General features: G+C 40.9%; 1 protein-coding gene across 1 annotated transcript in view; it reads right to left on the bottom strand.

The window, feature by feature from the left end:
- LOC112560657 (paired mesoderm homeobox protein 2A-like) overlaps positions 1 to 16,805 on the bottom strand; it is a 30,301-nt gene extending 13,496 nt beyond the window's left edge. The window contains exon 1 of the mRNA XM_025232654.1: positions 15,929 to 16,805. Coding sequence (XP_025088439.1) covers positions 15,929 to 16,184 — 256 coding nt within the window. The 5' untranslated portion in view covers positions 16,185 to 16,805. The remainder of the gene's footprint in view (positions 1 to 15,928) is intronic.
- Between the last annotated feature and the right edge of the window lie 3,695 nt (positions 16,806 to 20,500).

Raw genomic sequence — 20,500 nt, 5'->3', positions numbered from 1 at the left:
ACAGAAAAAAATTTAGAGCGGGGGGTGAGGAACATTATTTAAAGAATTATTAGCGATTTTATATTATTTGTGTGTGTGTGTGTGTGTGTGTGATAAAGAGAGAGAGAGAGTTTTCCCATTCGTGGGATGTGAACGCTGGAGTGAATATTTAATTATGACTTTTAGAGAGCATGAAAGCTTTAAGGAGAGCAGACAGGCGAATAGACGAATAGTGAGTAAAATAGTTAGTCAATTGCTATCAGGTTTGATATTGATATCAACTTATCTAACTTGTCTATCTACATTAGGGATTATCTTTGCCCAGAACTGATGACAAGAGAGTCAATTTGTTGTCATCAGATATTTGTTAACTCGCCGAAAACAATGTCAGTACAGAGTGAGATGGTTATCGTCTTCAAGTGTACAGGTGTTAATTTTTTTCTCACATTTATAAATTAGCTTAAAGAGTGTTGTGTAGTAGTTTCTAAAGGCTTAACCGTGAGCTTTTCTGCAGCCATCAAATTAAAAACACTAATTATACGCACGCATGCACCCCTCCCATAGATATATAAAGTATGCGGAAAATGAGTGCTGCGGTTCAGATCTCACCTCTGTCACACTCGCTTTCTATTTTTATGTTGTTGTTTTTTTCGGAGACCAGAATGGCTCCGTGTTTTATTTGTTAAACCTCGTAACTAAACACAAGCTCCAACCTTCTCTGTCCGCTTATTCATTTCCTTCTTTTAGTCTTCTCTGGCGTATCTGTGGGTAGACGCGTTCACCGACAAGGGACGGCAAGGGAAAAACATCTCTGACATCTATCTGCTCTTTGTATGTATCAACCTATCTGTTCATCTACCCGATGGTCCTGGCACCAGCTTCTATGAGAATGTAGCAAGTGGAGGTAGTAGACACATGCTAGACCCAGGCTATAGATGCTCTAGTCTAGCTCAAACATCTAGTCGTCTCTCGGGTGCCAGGGTGGCTAGAGTGAGGAAGTGGAACGAAGGAAAAAAAAAAACTGGCATCAAGAGGAAGAGGAAGTGGCATGAAAAGGAAGCAGAAGTGACATGAAGATAACCAGGCGTGTGTTTATCGAACCGTTGGCAGTTATGAAGTACCAAGGCAGAGATTATTTTTATATTTATTAAGTGTTATTTGTGATCATGCAGCATCGTGTGTAATCATGGGCTTTGTGGTCATGTTTATTTTGCTTCCGGTGGTCGCAGAGTGGCGAGCTTGTTCAGGGTATGTGTGTGTGTGTGATTAATAAGTAGTGAGCGTGTTTAGGGTATGTGTGTGTGTGTGATTAATAAGTAGTGAGCGTGTTTAGGGTATGTGTGTGTGTGAGTGTGTGATTAATAAGTAGAAAGCGTGTTGAAGTGTTGTAGTAGAAAATATTCCCTGTGTGGATGTGTGTGTGCGTGTCTACGATGATACAAAATATTTACCGAGAGAAAGAAAGACCACCTACAATAGCTAGATATAATCAGAGTAGCTATGATATTACATGTACCTACTTGTTTATATGTCATTGTACAGCCTCAGTCTGATGAAGGTCTAGTGCGTTCGACCTATGAACTGTGTGTCATAATGAAACATTCAGTATTCAACTTGCATAAATATTCTATATGTATAAGATAAATATGTAGTATTCGGTACTTTTACGATGTATTCAGCAGCAAGTAATTCGCATTTATTTCCAGCAATGAAGAAATTTGTGCAAGAATAAAATATTTTTGATGAAGTATTAGTTATGTTCACTCGATGTGTTTTGTAAAAACTGAGATATTCATGGAACTGATTGTGTTGTGACTCCGCAGTAAGAGTAGTATATCTATATATACACATGCTTATTGTGACTACAGTAAGAGTAGTATATTTATCAATATATATATCGTCTGCTTGTTGTGACTCCACAGTAAGAGTAGTATATCTATATATCATCTTATATATATATCTGCTTATTGTGACTGCAGAAAGAGTAGTATATATATCTATGTATATAGATATCATCTGCTTATTGTGTCTGCAGTAAGAGCAGTACATCTATCTATATATACATATAGATATCATCAGCTTATTGTGACTCCCACGTAAGAGAGTGTTTGTCGCACTGCACATGCGCACAGCACTCGGACCGATTTCCGTCAGGCAGCTTGCGGAGCGCACAGTCCAACTAACGGACAGGCCGCGAACAAAAGCCGGGTGCGATCTTTATCAGACTGCCGCACCTCTCCACCCACCAGCCGCAGGGGGAAGGAACCAATCGACCACTCAGGGGAGTTAACCAATCTACCCCCTGTCGCGCCTGCGCGGCGAGAGGGCGGCCTAATGGGCGGGGTCACAGCGGAGCAGTACTTTTTCAAGTCCGACACGGGGTTGCTAATGAAAAAGCCACTGACACTGTACAGAAATTATTCCGGGGCAAGGGTGGCGAGGAAACCAAAGCAAGCAAAGGCGCATTTCGGGGGCGACATTGCTTCACTCGGGGTCACATGACAGGGGGTGGCAGTTTGCTTGCCGCGCGCCAGAATTGTCAAGTGCGGCGAGCGGCGAGAAGGGATGATTATTGCCGGGCTGTGCATTCATTGGAGAAACAATTAGTCGTGTCCGGGGATCTCTTTACACCGCTCCATCTGGACTCCGGGCCCCGCTACGCCTGCCGAGCTGGCGGGAGGAGGCGGGAGGGGGAGGGTTTGAGACAGGCCAGACGACCCCGCGCTGTCACGGGCATGACTCACGCAACGACAGTGGTGCGTCGAGTGCTATCTTGCAAACGACACATCGGATGAGGCGTTGCAGCTACGACAGATAGTCAAGTGGACGTTTGAAAAAAGGATGTTTTTCTCTCGAGTTCTTTTTTGTATTCCGCCTCTCCCACCCTCTCTTCTTTCTGTCTCTCTCTTCTCGTGTCTTTCATTATTCAGATCCTTCTTTCTTTCATCTGTCTTTTTCTTCAGGTCATTCTTTTGTTTTTGCTTCTTTCCTTCTTTAAAGACTTTCCGTCTTTCTATCCCGATTTTCGACTTCTCCCTACTGTGTCAAATTCTGTTTCTCTCTTGTTTTCCACTTTTTCATTCTCTTCTCTCCTCCTACCCCCTTCTATTGTGGAGTGTTAGACTGTGAGGACAAGAGAGACTTTTTTTCTTATTTCTTTCTCTCGATTTTGTATTAGCATACTGTGTTTACGACTGTGTGTAACTGGTGGGTTTAATTTATGTGATTTCTATTCATGTTTCTCAGATATTGGGTGATCCACAGGGGGGAGTATAATTGCGGGTGTCCGGGCCAAGCTGCGCCACTGTTGCTGGTCACCACTACCCGCCACCCTGTAAATGACTGCTAGTACCTTCATAGCTCCACTTGTCTCGGTGAGAATCACAACAGCGCTCATTAATTTATGCCATCATGAAAATAAAGACCCTCAAAGGGCCAATAAAATGCAGATTATGCTATTGGTGTACACTCGTGACGTCACGAATGTGTTTTTCTCTGTGTATTGTGATGTTTGTTTCTCAAAAAGAAAGTCTATGTGTGTGGAGGGGCGGTTCATTCCGCCATATTTTGGTAAATAGTGTTTCTCGCTGATTAAACGCATTCATTAAAAAGTCTTTTAAGTTTTGTTGCTCATTAAACTCATTTTAGAGCACGAGCGCATGCACGAACTCACGCATTCACACGCTTGCTCACTCATTCATAATAAATCTGGTATTTCTAAAATCCAACTTAATGAAAATGTATTATTATAGAAATGTTATTATCATGCTTTATTATGAAGTACAAGGCGCTGACGCTTAAAGATGTGAATTGTCACTCATCCAATCACTCACTCACCCATTCACTTACGAGTCGCAAAGGAATGGTGCACCTAAAGCTAAACAGCAGCAACAACAACAGCAGCAGCAACAACAGCAGCAGCAACAACAACAGCAGCAACAACAGCGAGTCCCACGCCCTGACTGCGGCCAGTGACGTCAGCGTCAGGAGAGGGCGATGTTGTGACCCGCCTGCGCGTTATGGCGATTGAAAGAACAGCTCGTGACACGCTCTCCTTAAGGTTTCCATTACCACCCCCTCCCTAGGGGCGTACGGCTCCGTCTTCAGTCAAGAAAAAGATGATAGTCACTACTCGGAGAAAGGATGGGACAGGAAGGTGGCCAGGGGGAGAGCAAACTCGCCAAGACAGTCAGATTTACTGATATCACAGAAATTCTACCCCACCCTTGACAACACACTTCTGTTTAACATGCAGTATGGGTTGCCTTGACAACACACTTACTTCCTTATAGCATTCAGTATGGGTTGCCTTCTACAGCGAGATGACGAACCATAAACCAGAAACAATCATGTTTAAGCATTCACCACAAAGAATAAAAGATCCAAAAACTATTATCTTAAAATATTTTCTTTAAAACGACTGTCCCAATGAGATGACTCCTCCCTCCCGACCCTCTCTCTCTCACACACACACACGTACACACCACGACACACGTGAGTGTGAGTGCAGTGAGTGATGGTGGAATCCTCAGATGCTTGCTGTCAGTAAGTTGTCGCTGCCCTGTGTCCGAGTGCCGGCCATTTGTCACAGCTCTCTCGTTGGCGGAGGTTGTACCACTGGCCGGCGTGGCGTCCACCACCGTGGGGGCTGCATCCTAAACCAATTAGCGGCGGATTGTTAACGCAGGGATAATTTTCCAGCCCTACCCATGTGTTTCCCTGGCCACGTGAGGCGCACGCGCGTGCTTGAAGTGGGCGGGCGGTTAATTGCCTGAAAATGGCTGTTTACTCCAGCATCCAGCATGGCGCGCTTGTCTGCCGACAGTTGCTGGCCTTTTGACGGGGGGGCTTTCCTCAGGCGAGTGGGTTTTAATCGCGGCTGGTCGCGGCGGCAGCAATTTTTGATTAATGCTATGGCAGCTGATTGTAAAGCGTGGGCCGCCGGAGAACAATATATTAATCAGAGTTTAGTGTCTCTCCGGTACATTAGCGGAATTAGCTGGCTCCTCCCGAATGCACAGGGGAAGGCCGGCGGTCCCCTGACAGTTGACCCAACTTTGTACCCATTCTCATTTCTATTATGTCCGGCTTTTCTCCATCAAGATAATAAACGCTTGCAATCAGGTCCCAAACGATTGTTTGTATGCGCAGCAAGTACAGGGCAACCTGCGCAATCCTCCCGCTCACCCCAACTTGTCTTTTCATGCCGCACACTTCCGGGTAGGTCCAGTTGTGGCGCTGCACCAGGGATGAGGGATCGGGCGCCTAGTGCAACCCCAAACAAGCTGTAGAAGATAGTATACAGCTCTCCACATGTTAGGAAAACAACTAATAGATGAAGATTAAAGCATTATATATATTTGGACAGAAAACTGTAGATGTAAAGAATAAATTTCAGAGTGGATATAAAGATATTTCGTATGGTGGGTTGATAAGCTGTAGATGTGAGACTAAAATATTTTTCAAGACTGTATATGTACAGTGTACAACATTCCCTATGGTGGGATAACGAGCTGTAAACTTGAAGAAGATCACAGTTAGTGTGATGGGACAACATTCCATCTATAGGAACAAATCGTTTTACACAAAAATCTTACAGCATTCCGTGTGTTGGGACAACTTTGCTTATGTTGGGACAATAAGCTGTACATCAAAAGATTACAACAGCATGTGTGTGATAAGACAACATGATGTATGGTGGGGCAGTATGCTAGAGACAGAAAATTAGAACATTCCATTGTTTGAAAGTGTCCGACATGTTGTTGAGAATGCCTTCTGTATTTTGGGACAAGCCTTAGACAACAACAACAAAATTCCGCATTGTTGGGAAAAGATGTAGAAGTTCAAAATATAGCATTTCAAATTGAAAGGACTGTGAACAATCCAGTGCAGCATTCCAGCAGACTGATTATAGTGTACAGAGTGCACGATGTCAGAGTCTGACCCTCATCCAACAACATAAACTCCACTTGTGACCCTTGAAATTTTGAAAAGTTTTTATCTATGATTACATTATTTTATCTTAATTTTAATTTTAATCAGCTGTCCCTGGCAGCAATTTTTGATAATATGAAAGTTAATTATAAGAAATTACGATCATAATTCCTACTTTCCAATGAATTCATATATTTGTTCCTTGACTAACTTTGTCAGAGTCAGACATTTTCGTTGGAGCGTGTGAGACCATAACGGTTTCCTTCACTGAGATCATGAGAGATCTTTAGCTCAGCTGCTACACTGTAGTTGTGTTCAGAAGCTTTACATGATGTCCACTGTTATTGATTCTTATATAAGTCTTCGGGTGATGAACATTTGTTTTATGTCATGTTTAAATATAAATACGTGGTAAGGTTGTCAGCTGATCCATCAGTTATCTTCCCCTCTCTCTTCAACGGCGACTGAACAACAAGGGGCAGAACTCGACTAAATGTCCATAATTAATTTTTTTAATAAAACTTCTGGACCAATTGTTATTTTATAGCTAGATGCCCTGCATAAATAATTTACTACCTAAGGACAGTATTTCAAAACCTAGTAGAAAACAAACGAACTGTATGGAGAAAGTGATCAACACATCTATAGAGGTAAGACATCTTTAGAAGAAAGACATCTGTAGAGGTAACAACCAAGTACACACAGGACTACACATTTGCTGAGACCACAGACAACCTGCGACTCGACATGTATCAAGATTTCCTAAAAACTCACTTCAATACAGACACTAAAGCTGAATTTTACGCAGAAACAGTTTCTAGAAAACAATTTAACCAAATTATGATTTTTCTTTCTGCTAAGTGGGTTTTGGAGATCCAGTGTTTTACGAGTCAATTATACCTTTCCTTTTTATTTATTTGTTTTACTTTTTTGCCTGAACATTCTTTTTAGCTAATTTCAAAGCCCTCTAATGTTCTTTTTTATGTTGAATTTATTTATATGTAAAAAGTTTTAATCCTTATAATACAATTCATTACTAATGCTTCGATATCTCAAACGTTTTTGATAGAAGGTTTTTCTGAGGATTTTTACTTTCTAAAGTTTCTTATCTTTTCTTGCATTTTTATTGCAAGTGTTGTCATATTATGCAAAGTTTCCTGATCTACTTCTATAAATTATCTCGGCTGTTCTTGTACTATAACACGTTTGTGATTGCACTCCAAGGTTCACTTCTGGCTTCCATTGATCGTGAAGATGGCGGCTGACCATGCCGCTTGGGTTTTCATGGCATTCATAACTTCGTGCGACTAGAGCAGCATTCAGGATGGCAGGAGTGACTGCCTCGGCAACACAAAGATAGACAGACAGAGAGAGGCAAGCGAGGAGAAGAGAATGAGGAACTGAAGGGAATGGGCGGGAGAGAAAAAAAAAAGGGGGGGGGGAGCAGAGAGAAAGAGGAGTGAGTGTGGAAAGAGAGATAGGAGATGGAGTGAATGAGACAGAGTGGGGGAGGGAGCAGATGTGCACATGTTCAATTTTCTGGTTTTACAACTGTCTTATCAAACAGGAAGGCGCTAATTTAATGCGGAACTGTTGTTGGACGGAAGTTATAAAACTAGTAAAGCTAAAAGGAATCTTGTGTTGACACTGTCACAATAGTTTTAAAAAGTAGGGTAGCTAAGATGGATGCGCAAGTTACGGCTGAGTGTAAACTCAGAGATGATGACTATGATGATGATGATGAGGAGGAGGAGGAGGAGAAAAAAACCGGAAGTGTAAGAACAAGTAGACAGGCAAAAATAAACAAAACAAAAATAAGGAGAGGGAATGGCAGAGTAACAGAAGAAACAAGAAGACTGGTCGGCGCAGAGAGGGCGATATATTTTGTTCGTGATGCTGCGTGTTATAAGTAACATTATCATTATAAGACAAACAAGCAGAATAAGAAAACGGAACAAACAAGCAGAACTACAACAAAAAAACAAAACAAAAAAATTCAAAACAACAAGAGGACAAACAAAGCAAATAAAAAGGCGAAACAAACAAAACTACAACAAAAAGACAAACAATCAAGCAGAACAAGAACAAGAAGAATAGAGCAAGATACCGACAATGCCAGAACTCCGCCTTCCAGCAAACCTATAAAATATTAGTCGGGGTGGTTTAGAAGACTCGGACTACATTCGTTTATAATGCTTCAACATTTCAAAACTCACACTGGTGAGTCACTTTAATATACTGTGGATGTTTGAGTATTCATGGCGACTCAACATCTCCAAGTAACAATTCAATGCTTAATTCGCATCTGCTACCACAACAACAACAGCAGCAGCAGCAGCTACAACAACAACAACAGCAACAACAAAACAATAATAATTGTTAGCTCATTTTCCCGTGTAGAGATGTGCTCAGTGTGATGTGAACGACAGACTACGAAGGGACAGCCAACAAAGAAATACAAGCGGCAGTAAATGAATGACACCATGGTAAACATAATTGAAGTGTTTGGATGAAGATGAAAAAGTGAGGAGTAAGCGGAAGAGTTCACTTGATTATGAAAGACATTTCTTACAGAAGGTGGGTGTTGAGGCTCAACTTGAAAGCTTCCAACATGGACACAGTTGAAGAGAAAGAGCAGAGAATTGCAAAACGGTGAGGCCAGAAAAAGCACATTTCTTTCGTGTGATGAATGGCACAGAGAAAAGGTCAGCAAAAGCAGATCGACAGTACTCCCCTCCTCCCTTCCACAACCACGAATGCCAGCATCCTTCCAGTTTTAACAATAAATGCTGCAATTTTCACAAAAAGTTTCTCCAGTTTCATTAGCAGGAGACCACCAGCTAGCCAGTCAGCAAAAGATTTCTGTTAAACTATTGCTTGTGCTACAAAGATCAACAATAAGTTTTAGTGAAATTGTCTTCACCTTTGACCTAATTGCAGCCAGACTCAACATGTTTCAAAATAGACTTCAAGATAATGTTTTTCAATTTTCCTTTTTTTTTAACTCGTTACTTTTCGATTCTCTCTCTCTCTGTTTTTTTTTGGGGTTTTTTTTTTCAAATCATTCGAGCTGCTGTTGAAAGAAAACCTTATGCAAAAACACTCTTTATGTTGGTGATAATTAACATACCCTGATCAAGTAAAGAAGAATATTAAATAAGTGAGCAGCAAGTAGACAGCTACTCTTTGACCATTTTTCATTGATGTTTCTTGTCTTTATTTTTTCTCTTTTTTTTTAGACTGTTTGGTATGTGAAATAAAGGACATTACTGTTTTTAAATAGTGTGTTCATTCGTGCTATATAATAATCCAACATAAAACAAAATTATCAACAATCTTAAAACGGGTTTCGTTGACAGTGAAATCCTTTTTTTAATTATTATTCTTGGGCTAATCATTAACCCAAACTCGAGTATCTGTTTTATTTAAATCCATTTCCACAGTGTAGACTACTACAACTACTACAACTACTTCTACTTGTTGTTGTTGTCGTCGTCGTCATCATCATCGCGATGTACGTATCGCGCAATCCCTTTTGGAAAGGAGCTTGGTCTTAGTGTTTGATACACAAAACATGACATGGACAGTTGCCGAAGGATCGGAAGGATGGATGAGCGACAGGACTGACAAGCTAAACAAGATGCAGAGAGAACTGGATACCATACCGACGACTGAGAGATACAGTAAGCTACAGAGGGACTCAAGCTCGGCAGACTAATCATTAGATACCAGAGAAATGAGAGAACGGGTGTGTAGATCGGGTACCATTGTGTGGACTGTGTTTAGCAGTAGTGCTTACGGAAGAAATGTTTTAATGCCCGGTTAAACGAGTAGATAGAGGGTCAGAGGTGGGTATGGAAATGGTGGCGGTGGTGAGGAGGAGGGGGGAATTTTGTTGTACAGTAGACGAAAGCCGAAGACCATATTTTATTGTTTTGGGGATAGCACTACTTAGCATGCGATCGTGGTTCAAAGAGAAGAGTTGTCTGTGTGGGATGTAAACAAAATAGGCAGGGTAGTTCCTGCAAGGAAAAAAAGAAAGAAAGAATTTGTACTGAATACGACCAAAGACACTCAGAAAAATGACACAGTCGCGTATCTTTGCTTTGAGAACCAGCGGATTTCTGTACTTTCCGAAGTTTGTCAAGGTGTGCAGGACAGTCCGAGAGCGACAGTGATGTTGGCTTGTCTGTTGCTGTATTCGGGTGGACCAATAAGCGATAACAGATTTTTTCTGTTCAAGTACCGGTTTGCTTTGTGCCATTCAAACTTTAACAAAACGAACAGATTGGGGCCAAGTACTGAATCCTGGGGGACTCCGAAAGAAAATGGAATAGGATTTGGCCTTTGATAGTCGGTGGGCGCAGTCTGGGTCCTGTCAGTCCGACAGGATTCAAACCCTGCTAGTGTGGTGCCAGACATGCAGTAGAGGGTGTAAAGTCTTTCAAGAGGCAGACAGGTCGATGGTGGTGAATGTTACAGACAGGTTGAGTAAAGACAGAAACATCACCACTGTCGGGGACATAGAATGTCAGTGGTTACTTTGATGACAGGATTACCAGGGAAAGCTCTGCATGCCGACTGAACCTGGAGGAAGAGATGATGAGCTTGTAAGTAATATCACATTTGTGTCCACACTACCTTCTCCATTATCTTAGGAAAGGCCAATTGGAGCCTGTTGGTAGCTGTGTAAAGTATTTGGACATCACTGGGGCATTTTGAAACAAAAATGCGAAAACATCTGTCGCCAAGCTGACTTAGACAATAGGAAATAAAATGTCTAAACACTCAAGAAGGTTGGAGGGCACGCGGCCAGACACTTTCAGCCCGAGTTCGCTTCTCCTCACGGATCCCGACACGGATCCCGACACGGATCCCGACAAGGTGCGCATATCGACTGGCACAGACATCTTAAATTATTAAAATATTTACCTTAAATAACTGCCAACAGTTTCAATTTAAGCAAAATACAACAACTGCTGAGGTGTATTTTCACAAGACAGATTTTTAACTATAATTATGTCTCCTGCCAAGATTTGTTTTTTTAAAAATGGTGTTTATTTGATAAACTAAACACACTACGAACACCATTTTATGCGTAAAAGAAGTTTTTTTTATAATTAGGTAAATGATGCACATGTGACTTAGATTTAGTAAAAGAGCAAGTTTTATTTTATTTTGTTTTTCATATTTTTGTTTTGTTGTGCTTTGCTGGCTTTTCTTCTGTATTTTTTGTTTTACTTATTTCCTTGTAATTTTTTTAAATATCCATTTAATGCCGTGCCACTGTGACACTCCAACTAAACTCAACTGATTACATCGTTGCCTCACCGACAAATTTTTGAGTCACCTGCTTTCACCAGTTTCTTGTCTTTTCTCTAATATCCTCCTGTTTGTCTAACAGAACTGAGACAGACAATGTCTCGACCACTGCCGCATCCAGTTTCGGTCCAAACTTTTCCGATCATTCTGTGAAAATTGTTTAACATTTTTTGTCTCTTATTTTCTATTTTTTTTTTTTATTTTTGTGACATTTTCAGGAAATATTTGAGAGAAAATTGTTTCTTCATAAAAAAAATGACAAACATTTTAAAATGAAGTGTGTATGCCACTCTAATTGTTAAAAATAACTTCTCTTTCTTAATTTTCTGTAAAAGTTTCCAGTTTTTATTTGGATGATTTATCTTTTAAAAATGTTTCATTACAATACTCCTGTTTATGTAAGTTTATTTCTTATTTTATGATATCAGTTTTTAATCATTTCTTCTAGAGATTAATTTTTCTTCCGAATGTAAAAAAGGTGTTTGTTTTTTTATATTTTTTCTTTGCCAATTCAGAATTTATTACAACTTATTCCTTTCCCTTTACTTAGCATTTGTTTTATATTTTCCCAACTTATCCATTTTTATGTGAAAGGCATGCAGATCCCAAGCGGGCTGATGGAGGTTGTAGATGCTATCACACCTTTAAAGTTTGTATAAGCAGCTTCAAGAAAATGTATTTTATCCCTAAAGTCCGTAGATCGCCGGCAAAGAAAGGAAATCTGTTGCAGCAATCTGAATTATTTCTTTGAAAACATCCTTAAAAGTGCGAAACATCTGAAACTGATATCAGGTAATCTGAGGCTGCTTACAAAACATTCAGAGAGCACAGCCGCCTGACAGGTCAAATGCCACCACGACCAGGAGCGGATTACAACTTTTTTATCATTTCTAGACAGGATTAATTAAGCAACCAGTAAGAAGACAGATTAGTACCGACTAGAGGACACACTCACACACAAACACACACACACACAAACACAAGGAATTAGCTCATGGGTCCGTAGGACGAAGGGGTGGCTTGATACATTTTGCACAGATACACGAGTTCGGGTGCCAACGATAGTGCAGTCACATAACCATGCAGTTGTTTACAAAACATTGTTGCTTATAAACAGTCTTCAAATTTCCTTTATTTATTTCTAGCTGATAGGTATTTGGGGGGTTGGGGGAAAGCTGATGGTTGGTTGAGTAGGAAAGTGCTTTCAAGAGGCGATTTTGAACTGTGAGGGGAGAGGAAGGAGGAGGAGGAAACTATCAATGGTGACAAGAGAATGCTTTAATGACTACACTACTGTTGTTGTTGTTGTTGTTGTTGTTGTTGTTGTTGTTGTTTGTTTATTGTTTCAACTACATATGAAGACAATGTACAATAAAAACTCACTTTATTCGGGGGCATCTGATGTGAGGGTGGTTCCTAACTTACAACTAACACCATAGAGTCAAATACCCAATCCCCCCAGCTGGGTGGACACTGGTAACGAACCCCTCGACTACCCGCTTCCCTCACCGTGGTATGGCCGTAGACAGCGGTTTTTATCAGTGCCGAAGAACATAAACTTTTCTGAAGACAGGCCTAATATAAATCTGTTAAATCTTCTAGTACAGATGAAAATTATCAGCAAGAGGATATAAGCGAATTGTGGAACTGACACCGTGGAAAATATATTAAGATGCTATTGTTGCTGAGAGAAATCCTGTATCTTTCTCTCTCTCTCTCTTTGAAAGGCTGTAACAAATAGCTCAGGCTCGTCAACACCTTTATTTTAGCTACGTTTTGTTGACGGGATGAGTTATGTTTTGTGTGGTAGTCATGGAAACATGTATAAAATAACTTGGCAGTGAGCTACACACCAGATCATCGCCACACACAGCTTTGAACCTACAATGAGCAAGGAACCTAGCAACGTGGACCGTGGGCAGATGAGAGAAAGAGAGAGACTGATGAGGTTGGTTATTTTGCCTGGCAAAGAGAGAGAAAAATTGAGCGAATATTATGCGTCTACGTAGGCATGAACGTATGTACGTGGGTAGGTATGTTTATATGTACCCAGATGTGTCTATATTGTGCTATAATTTGTGTATATGATCCAAAATAACGCTGCTCGCCTCATCTGCAAACCCTCTAGATGTGAACATGTATCACCAATCAGACCATCTAGATGTGAACATGTATCACCAATCAGACCATCTAGATGTGAACATTGGCTCTCTTCACTGACTGCCAGTCGCGGACCGTATACCCTACAAAATTTCCACTTTGACTTACTTTGCTGTTTCTGCTATAAACTGTGTATATGACTGAGATTATGCTATTATTCTGATATAACATTTTTTTTTTTTATCATAGTTGCCAAATGCAGTACCTTTGTCACAGTTTTATTAGTGGCAGGAAGTTCTAAGACAACCAATTATTTTGTAACTAGTTTTCTGTAGATGAAACTGTGCGCATTAATAGGTCTGCGGAAGGTGAGGATGTGTGCGAACTTCTTTTTTATGTTTTTAGCGCCTGTGGAACGATCTGACAGAGGAGCTATCGTTTATCTAACACTGTATTTATAGATACTGAAAAACCCACAAAAGAAACACTAAAAAAAGGTAAAGCGCACCCAAAAATAAACTAATAATAATTTCAGTACTTCATAGGAAAATGTAAAATATTAGTCGTTATGATGAGAAACTGTGGGGCCATCAGCCACACATCGCTCAAGCCAGGAGGTAACAGGTTGTCGGCAAACTCCTGGACAGTTTCTTCTGTGAAACAATGTCTGATCCTCATTCTTTTTCGTGCCCTTGGTAGAATTTTACAGCTTATTACTTGTTTTAAAAAATATGTTTCATACACTGATATATATATATACACACCCCCCTCTACTTAGCGTATAAGCCGATGTACTTTACATAAACCCTAAGTAGAGTACTGTACATTTTCCCAGTGCAAACTTCTCTTCTTGTGATGTAAATTTAATTTCCTGTTTATACAACTTGTAGTTTTACTCTGGTTTACTGTTACAGCAACTTTAATAAAATTAGACTTCATGCAGACTTTTTTCCCCTATCAGGTTAAATTTCTCTTTTTAATTTAAGAACAAAATGCAGATTATATATTATAAAATAATGTTGCCCTCTAATAAAAGATTTCAGAGCTGTGAGGTTTGAGTTCACTGCAGTCTTGTAAATTAATGTACACATAAATGTGCACGACTATTAATTTTTGTAATAGTATGACCAGAGGAGATGTAATAAGCAGGATTCAGCAAGCCTTCCTTCCCCGAGTACACGATCTGCTCATTTTCTCATACCAACATTTTGTTTCTCTCAGCCAGTTGTTTCCTTCCTCCTGTATCTCCACAAAAATGTGCGACTGTTGGTGTGCAATCTGCTTATGATGAATGTGTTCACATTACTTTAATAAGCTGTTTGCTTATGCTATTATTATTATTTCTTTAATTATGAAGTTTTGATTATAGCTTTTCATTTAAATCTTGCTTGAGCAGCTATGGTGGTTGAAAGCAAACTTTCTTGGTGCAAGCGACTTGTTCTATAATATTTATTAGAAATTTCCCAACAGTCAAGAAACTTTCTGTGATTTTCCCTTTATGGTATCATACTGTGTTTCTGTAATCATTGGCTTTCTGTCATTTTTATTATGTTTGTAATGAATTGTTTATTATTCAATTTATAATAACATTTATTCATTTCGGGTTGGGGACAAAAGTTGTTACTAAGATAAACATGGATTTATCATTAGGATAGACACTTTGCTTTATTAAAATAAGCATGCAGTTATTATAAATATGATCACATGAGCAATATTAATAAAACTACCTGGTTAATATTAAAATTATCAATCGGTAATTGATAAAATAAACCAAGTAGGCATGGTTATTGATCAGCATACAGTTTTAATAAATTTCATACAAATTTACAGACTTTTTTATATTTTGTATCTTCAATTAAACAAAGAATGCGACCTCTCGTGCAATTCGAGGAGTTGTCTTAAATTTATTTTGCGTCCTCATTATTTTCAGTAGATAAATGTGATTTCCATGCGCCAAACCGATCACAATATTTTCAACCAACAGATTTATTATCGACACCTGAGGGATGGTATATTAGTTCCAGTCCTCGACAGGACTTATTGCATCAACAGTTGGCGCCATCACTCCAGTTCCCAGTCCCGTCAATCACGTGTTTTCATCTTTTGTAAACTTCTAGTCCTCGCCTTTTATTTCCGCTCCACACTAGCGAGTACTGCTGTCGTGTCTGAGTTATCATTTTTATTGAAGCAAATTATTTTAACCACAGAAGACACCTAATTTCCATGACTCATCGGAGAATGTGCTTTCCGAGCACGTGATAATGTAATAAAGAAATTTATTTTTTATCTGTGTTATCGAATTGCTCATCCCTTAGGAGCGCTCTCTCAGAGTGAAAAATGAAGCAAACCTGGGTTCAGTTCTCATTCACCTGGCAGCATCGTCAGTAGGTAGTAGGTGTCAGTATTACCAAATTTAAAAAAAGTTTTTGTATGATTTTATTGGTAGAATAATTAAATTGTGGAATGCGGCGAGACATTGAGTTGCTTACATAAGACAGGTTGACATGTTACTCACAGAAATAAGTGGTGTTGCATAAAAAAAAGAAATAAAAAGACGAGGAAAAAAAAAATCACACAAATTGCGCCGACTTACCTGGGGGAAAGACGGGTGCCTGGGGATGGTCACGAGGTCTGGCCACCACCCCACAACTGGCGCCAGTGGGTAGGCCTGGGTTGGAGACGGTGGGGAAGGAGCGAACGCCATTGTACCTGTAACTCTGACCCATCTGAGCAAAGGGACTAGAGTCACCGTAGGAACATGGAATGTTGCAGTTGGGTAGCGAGGCATCCATCCCGGGTAGCGCACATTGGCCATCGAAGGTAGGCTGGTTGAGGTATGGATACTCCATAGTAACCGGAGACACGAGGCTTTTCCCAGGTGTACACTTGTATTTTTTGTCCAGTCAGGGACCACTTTTTTTTAATGGATGAACTCGCCGTCCTGAAATGGTACACTCATACACTTGTACACTGATACCCAGTGTACCTCCAAAGTCTTAGATCTTCGCCGACATTTTTTTCTTCTCAGTCTGTGTATGACTGCTTGCCCGTCTGCGTGTGTGTCTGTGGGTGGGTGTATGTGTTGGGGTGCGCGCACACCCGTGTATAAGTGCGTGCGTGTATTTGTATGTATGGTTTCAAATACAATTTAACAGTCTTTTCCCACAACCGTCATCGGCTAGGACAGAAAAAGCGTGGAAATCAGTTGCAGTGGCGGCAGAGACACAAGCTAATTCTCTCGCGGCTTCTCCGCTCAGGATCACTTTACCCCGAGATTCGATTAAAGTGCGACCGGCCAGCCAAAGGATGCGGAAGCAAATTCTATCTGCCGGATATCTAATTTGCCCCAACCCTGGATAAATGATCATCAAGTTTAGAAAGTGCGAAATTTACTAACTACTGTTGGCTTATGTATGCATGCTTTAATGCAATCAGCGCCCAGCCCTCTTGACGCTAGGCGGGGCCCACGGTGTGGGACGTTGTCTCTTGAGCACGTAGCTCCGCCCCCTTACCTTGTTGTGAACGCGGGTAGGCCACGCCCCTCCGGCACGCGCGGCCGGTGAGTGGCAGACGGGGCGCCAGCAGGGACAATGAAATGTTTCCTCACAGGACACGGCGGGCGGAGAGCCGAGCTTCACGAGGTTGAGGCGGGGCGTCGCGTGAAAGTCCGCACAGCCACCCGGCCAGTCGCATGTGAGATGTTCACACTTGGCTGGGTTATGTGTACACAAAGCCCACCACACAGACACTGGGGTAGCAGACACCTTTCGACTTGCTTTTGTGTGCGTGCGTGCATGTGTGTGTGTTTTTATGTTTGTTTGGGATGTGCTTGTGTTTCTGTTGTCGTGTCTGTCACAGTCTTTCTAAACAAACTGCTTTTCCACAGAATTTTATGGAAACGACGATTTTTGACGATTTTTAATCGTGGAGTATCTGGAAGATAATTTCATCCCATCGTTTTGCCTGTACGAGGAGAGATCCTCGAGTAAGGAAACCGTTGTAGATGGGGACTCACCTTCTTCCGCCGTTTGTGTCGAGTGTTTCTGTCTGATATCCTTCAACCGTCGTTTTATGGCCATTTCCAGGAAATTACTAAGCTGGCTTGTATGAGTGCTTGTAGAGCTTTTCCACACATAAAATAATTTACAGTTTTCGCAGAGTTTACGAGCCTCATAGGAGTCTTTTGTATGTGCCGCCAAAGAACAGAAAATGAGTTCCAAAGCTTTAAAACATTATTTCCAACGATTATTTCTCTGGCAATAAATGATTTCTTTTGCAGTTTTTTCTTTAAAATGTTGCCTCATAGTTTAGTTTATTTTCTTTAAGCATTTGATTATTGATGATATGTAGTATCCATTATCTGGGTGTGCAGTATCTATTATCTGCTATAATATTATGTAATCTATATTATCTAGCTATCTATAATCTCAATTATCTCTCCACTATCAAATATTATCTTTATTAGTCGTTGTTGACATAGCTTATCCTTTCTTAAAATCATGAAATATTACACAGCATCAGTTTCCTTACAAGTCTGCTGGGTCTCCTGATACAACTCCTTTTGCCAAACTGCGACAACCTCCATCCACCACCTCACAAATGCGGAGTATAGAAAGTGTAGAAAGTCAACAGCACACAAATGGCAAAGTATCCTGGGTTTGTCTTGGCTGTCACTGTCATGCGTGGTAAGAAAGCAAGGACTGACAGATCAAAAGAGACGGAAAGCAATATTTTTCCCGCAGAGTTTCACCATTCTGTTCTCACATCTCTCTCTTACACATTTGCTCTCTTTCTCTCTCTCTCGCGACCGTGGCCTCGGGAGGTTACGACAATAAGTATCAGTGCTCACAGTAAGCCAAGTCTCGACTTCTGTCTGCTCTAGGTATTTTCCAACCATACTCTATAATTATAGGTTTTCCTATAGGGCACATATACATCTCTCTTTTTTAAAAAAAATCTCTGATATAAGTTTTCTGATACACAGTTGCAGTAGATGGATGCTAACCCATAACCCTACCCTAAACTACTAATACATGTATTCTCGAAGCATTTGAGTTGAATACTAAGACTTTAGTATCCAGCTAGTAGATTATGTACCCGGCTTTAGGTTTCATATGTGTTACCTGATAGGTCTGCAGGTTCGCTGATTCTAGTCTGGTTGATTAAAGGATGTAAGTATCTGTCTAGCTGGAAGTTGTACAGGTCTTTGCAATATACAGTGCATCGGCTAGTACAGCTTTTTGTGAGAAGGCGGCCATTGCTGTCTTCGATGACAGGTCTTGTTCTGACCTGTCTTGGTTTATTTTCTGAAGTAGCTGGTGGGCCTTTCCGCCGTCGATCCGAGCCATGCCTTCCTCTATGGTCCAGCAATGGCCCTCGATCGAGTTGTTCTAGTTGCCTTCATCCCTTTCCCATAACTTCCTTTGCACATGGAAGCTGCTTCGGGTTTGCTTTTCCTTTTTCTCCTCAAGGCCGTCTTTTGGCGACAGAGATATAGGATGTCATTCGTGACCCGGGTTTGTTTCTCATTCCTTTGATGTCCTAGCATGTCCTTACAGTGGCACCTCTTTGATGTTTCCAGTAAGAGTACCTACATTGCAGTTCACCAATTTCAATGCGGCGAATTTACTTCCAACCTTGGCCTTGATTTCCGCAAATATTTGTGTCTTTCAGTTTCTGCGAATCAAAGTGAATTTGTGGAAAGCTCGAGCGGTGCTTCATCCTCAGCTTCAACACAAGTTCGCTGAGACAAGGTGGAGGTTGCTGCCTGTGTCAGCGCCTGGTAATGGCCTTATTGATGCTGGGGTCCAAGCGTCCATGCAGGAGGATGAAGTCGATTTGGTTACGAACCAAACCATCTGGCAAGTGTCATGTTGCCGTCCTCGATTGCTGGTGGGATGTCGGGTATTGGCTGATGCCAGTCGATGGCTCTGCGTAAACTGTAGTAGTCTGAGGCCCGATTAACCCATCTTTTATGCCCATTGTTGATAGGCGTTTGGGCTCACCTAGGTGTTCCAGTTACTGATAACAACTAAAATGTCCTTTTTCAGTACTGCCTTTACAGCCTTGTCTACCTGTTAGTAAACTCCTCCACTTCGTTGTCTTCGTGCGTGGAAATCAGAGCACAGACTTGGACAGTGCTTGCATTGTGAGGCCTGGCAGAGATGCAAATGAAGGTCGGTTTGTCGGATATGGGAATACAGCTGATGGCATGGTGTAATTTGCAGACGTTTCTTATACTAATGGATTTTCTTTCTCTCAACTCTACATCTGCTTTGGTTCCATTAGAATATTTTCGCTATCCCCCGCCTGGAACCTTCCGGTAGTGTACCCGGTCGTTGTTGATCCGGGCCTCGAGTGATTCAGCATGTTCTTTCCTCGGTGAACATCCATAGTCCTGCATCTTGGCATACTGGTGGCGCCCACATTCCTTTCCAAGTGAACCACAGCCCATGCCGTGTATCAGGATTTTCCGTCGGGTTTACTCCTTTAGCCATTACCTTTCCCAAGACTGCCCACAAGGCGGTGGAACCATCCTCCCTTCGCTAGGGTGTAGTAGGGTGAGTGATGGCTTGTCCGATTTCCCACACTAAGTGGTGACACAAAAAGAACATGTTATCTCTAAGTGCAAGAAAGGCGGAGGCCACAAGACAACCTCTTGGCTTCTCAAACGATTTTAATGGAAAAATAAAAAGCTTAGAAAAATATTTTCCTATCGTGTAATAAAATAAAAATAATCAACTTAGAAAAAAACCCAAAGCTATGAAATATGTACTGCACCATGTTCTCAAAGTAAATGTATCAGTGAAGCCTCCTGTAGTCAGTCCCGTTCTATTATAAGAAATATTAGTAAACGTATGGAATGTGAATGTATTGCAGTCTCAGTGAATGATGGTAAACATCTGGTATTTGTAGTAAAGTTTGCCTCAGTGAATGTACAAAAGACAATTCGGTAAATGCAATGCAAGCAGCTCGAGTAAAAGTAAAGCTGTGTTTCACTCATTCTCCGCGAACGGTACTCTTCTAGTTGCAGTGAACCTAAAGTAGTTAAGGAGCGAATAATGTTGCTATCATCAACGAAAGGATGTAAATATTTTAGCCAAATTGATGGAATCAGAGTTACTTTTACTAAATGTGTTGTTTTCATTTGTACTGAGTGTAATAC

This window comes from Pomacea canaliculata, linkage group LG3 (genome assembly GCF_003073045.1).
Source record: "Pomacea canaliculata isolate SZHN2017 linkage group LG3, ASM307304v1, whole genome shotgun sequence".
NCBI classification, from domain to species: domain Eukaryota; kingdom Metazoa; phylum Mollusca; class Gastropoda; order Architaenioglossa; family Ampullariidae; genus Pomacea; species Pomacea canaliculata.
Note: the sequence above shows the minus strand (reverse complement) of the source record. Positions and strands in the feature narration are given on the sequence as shown.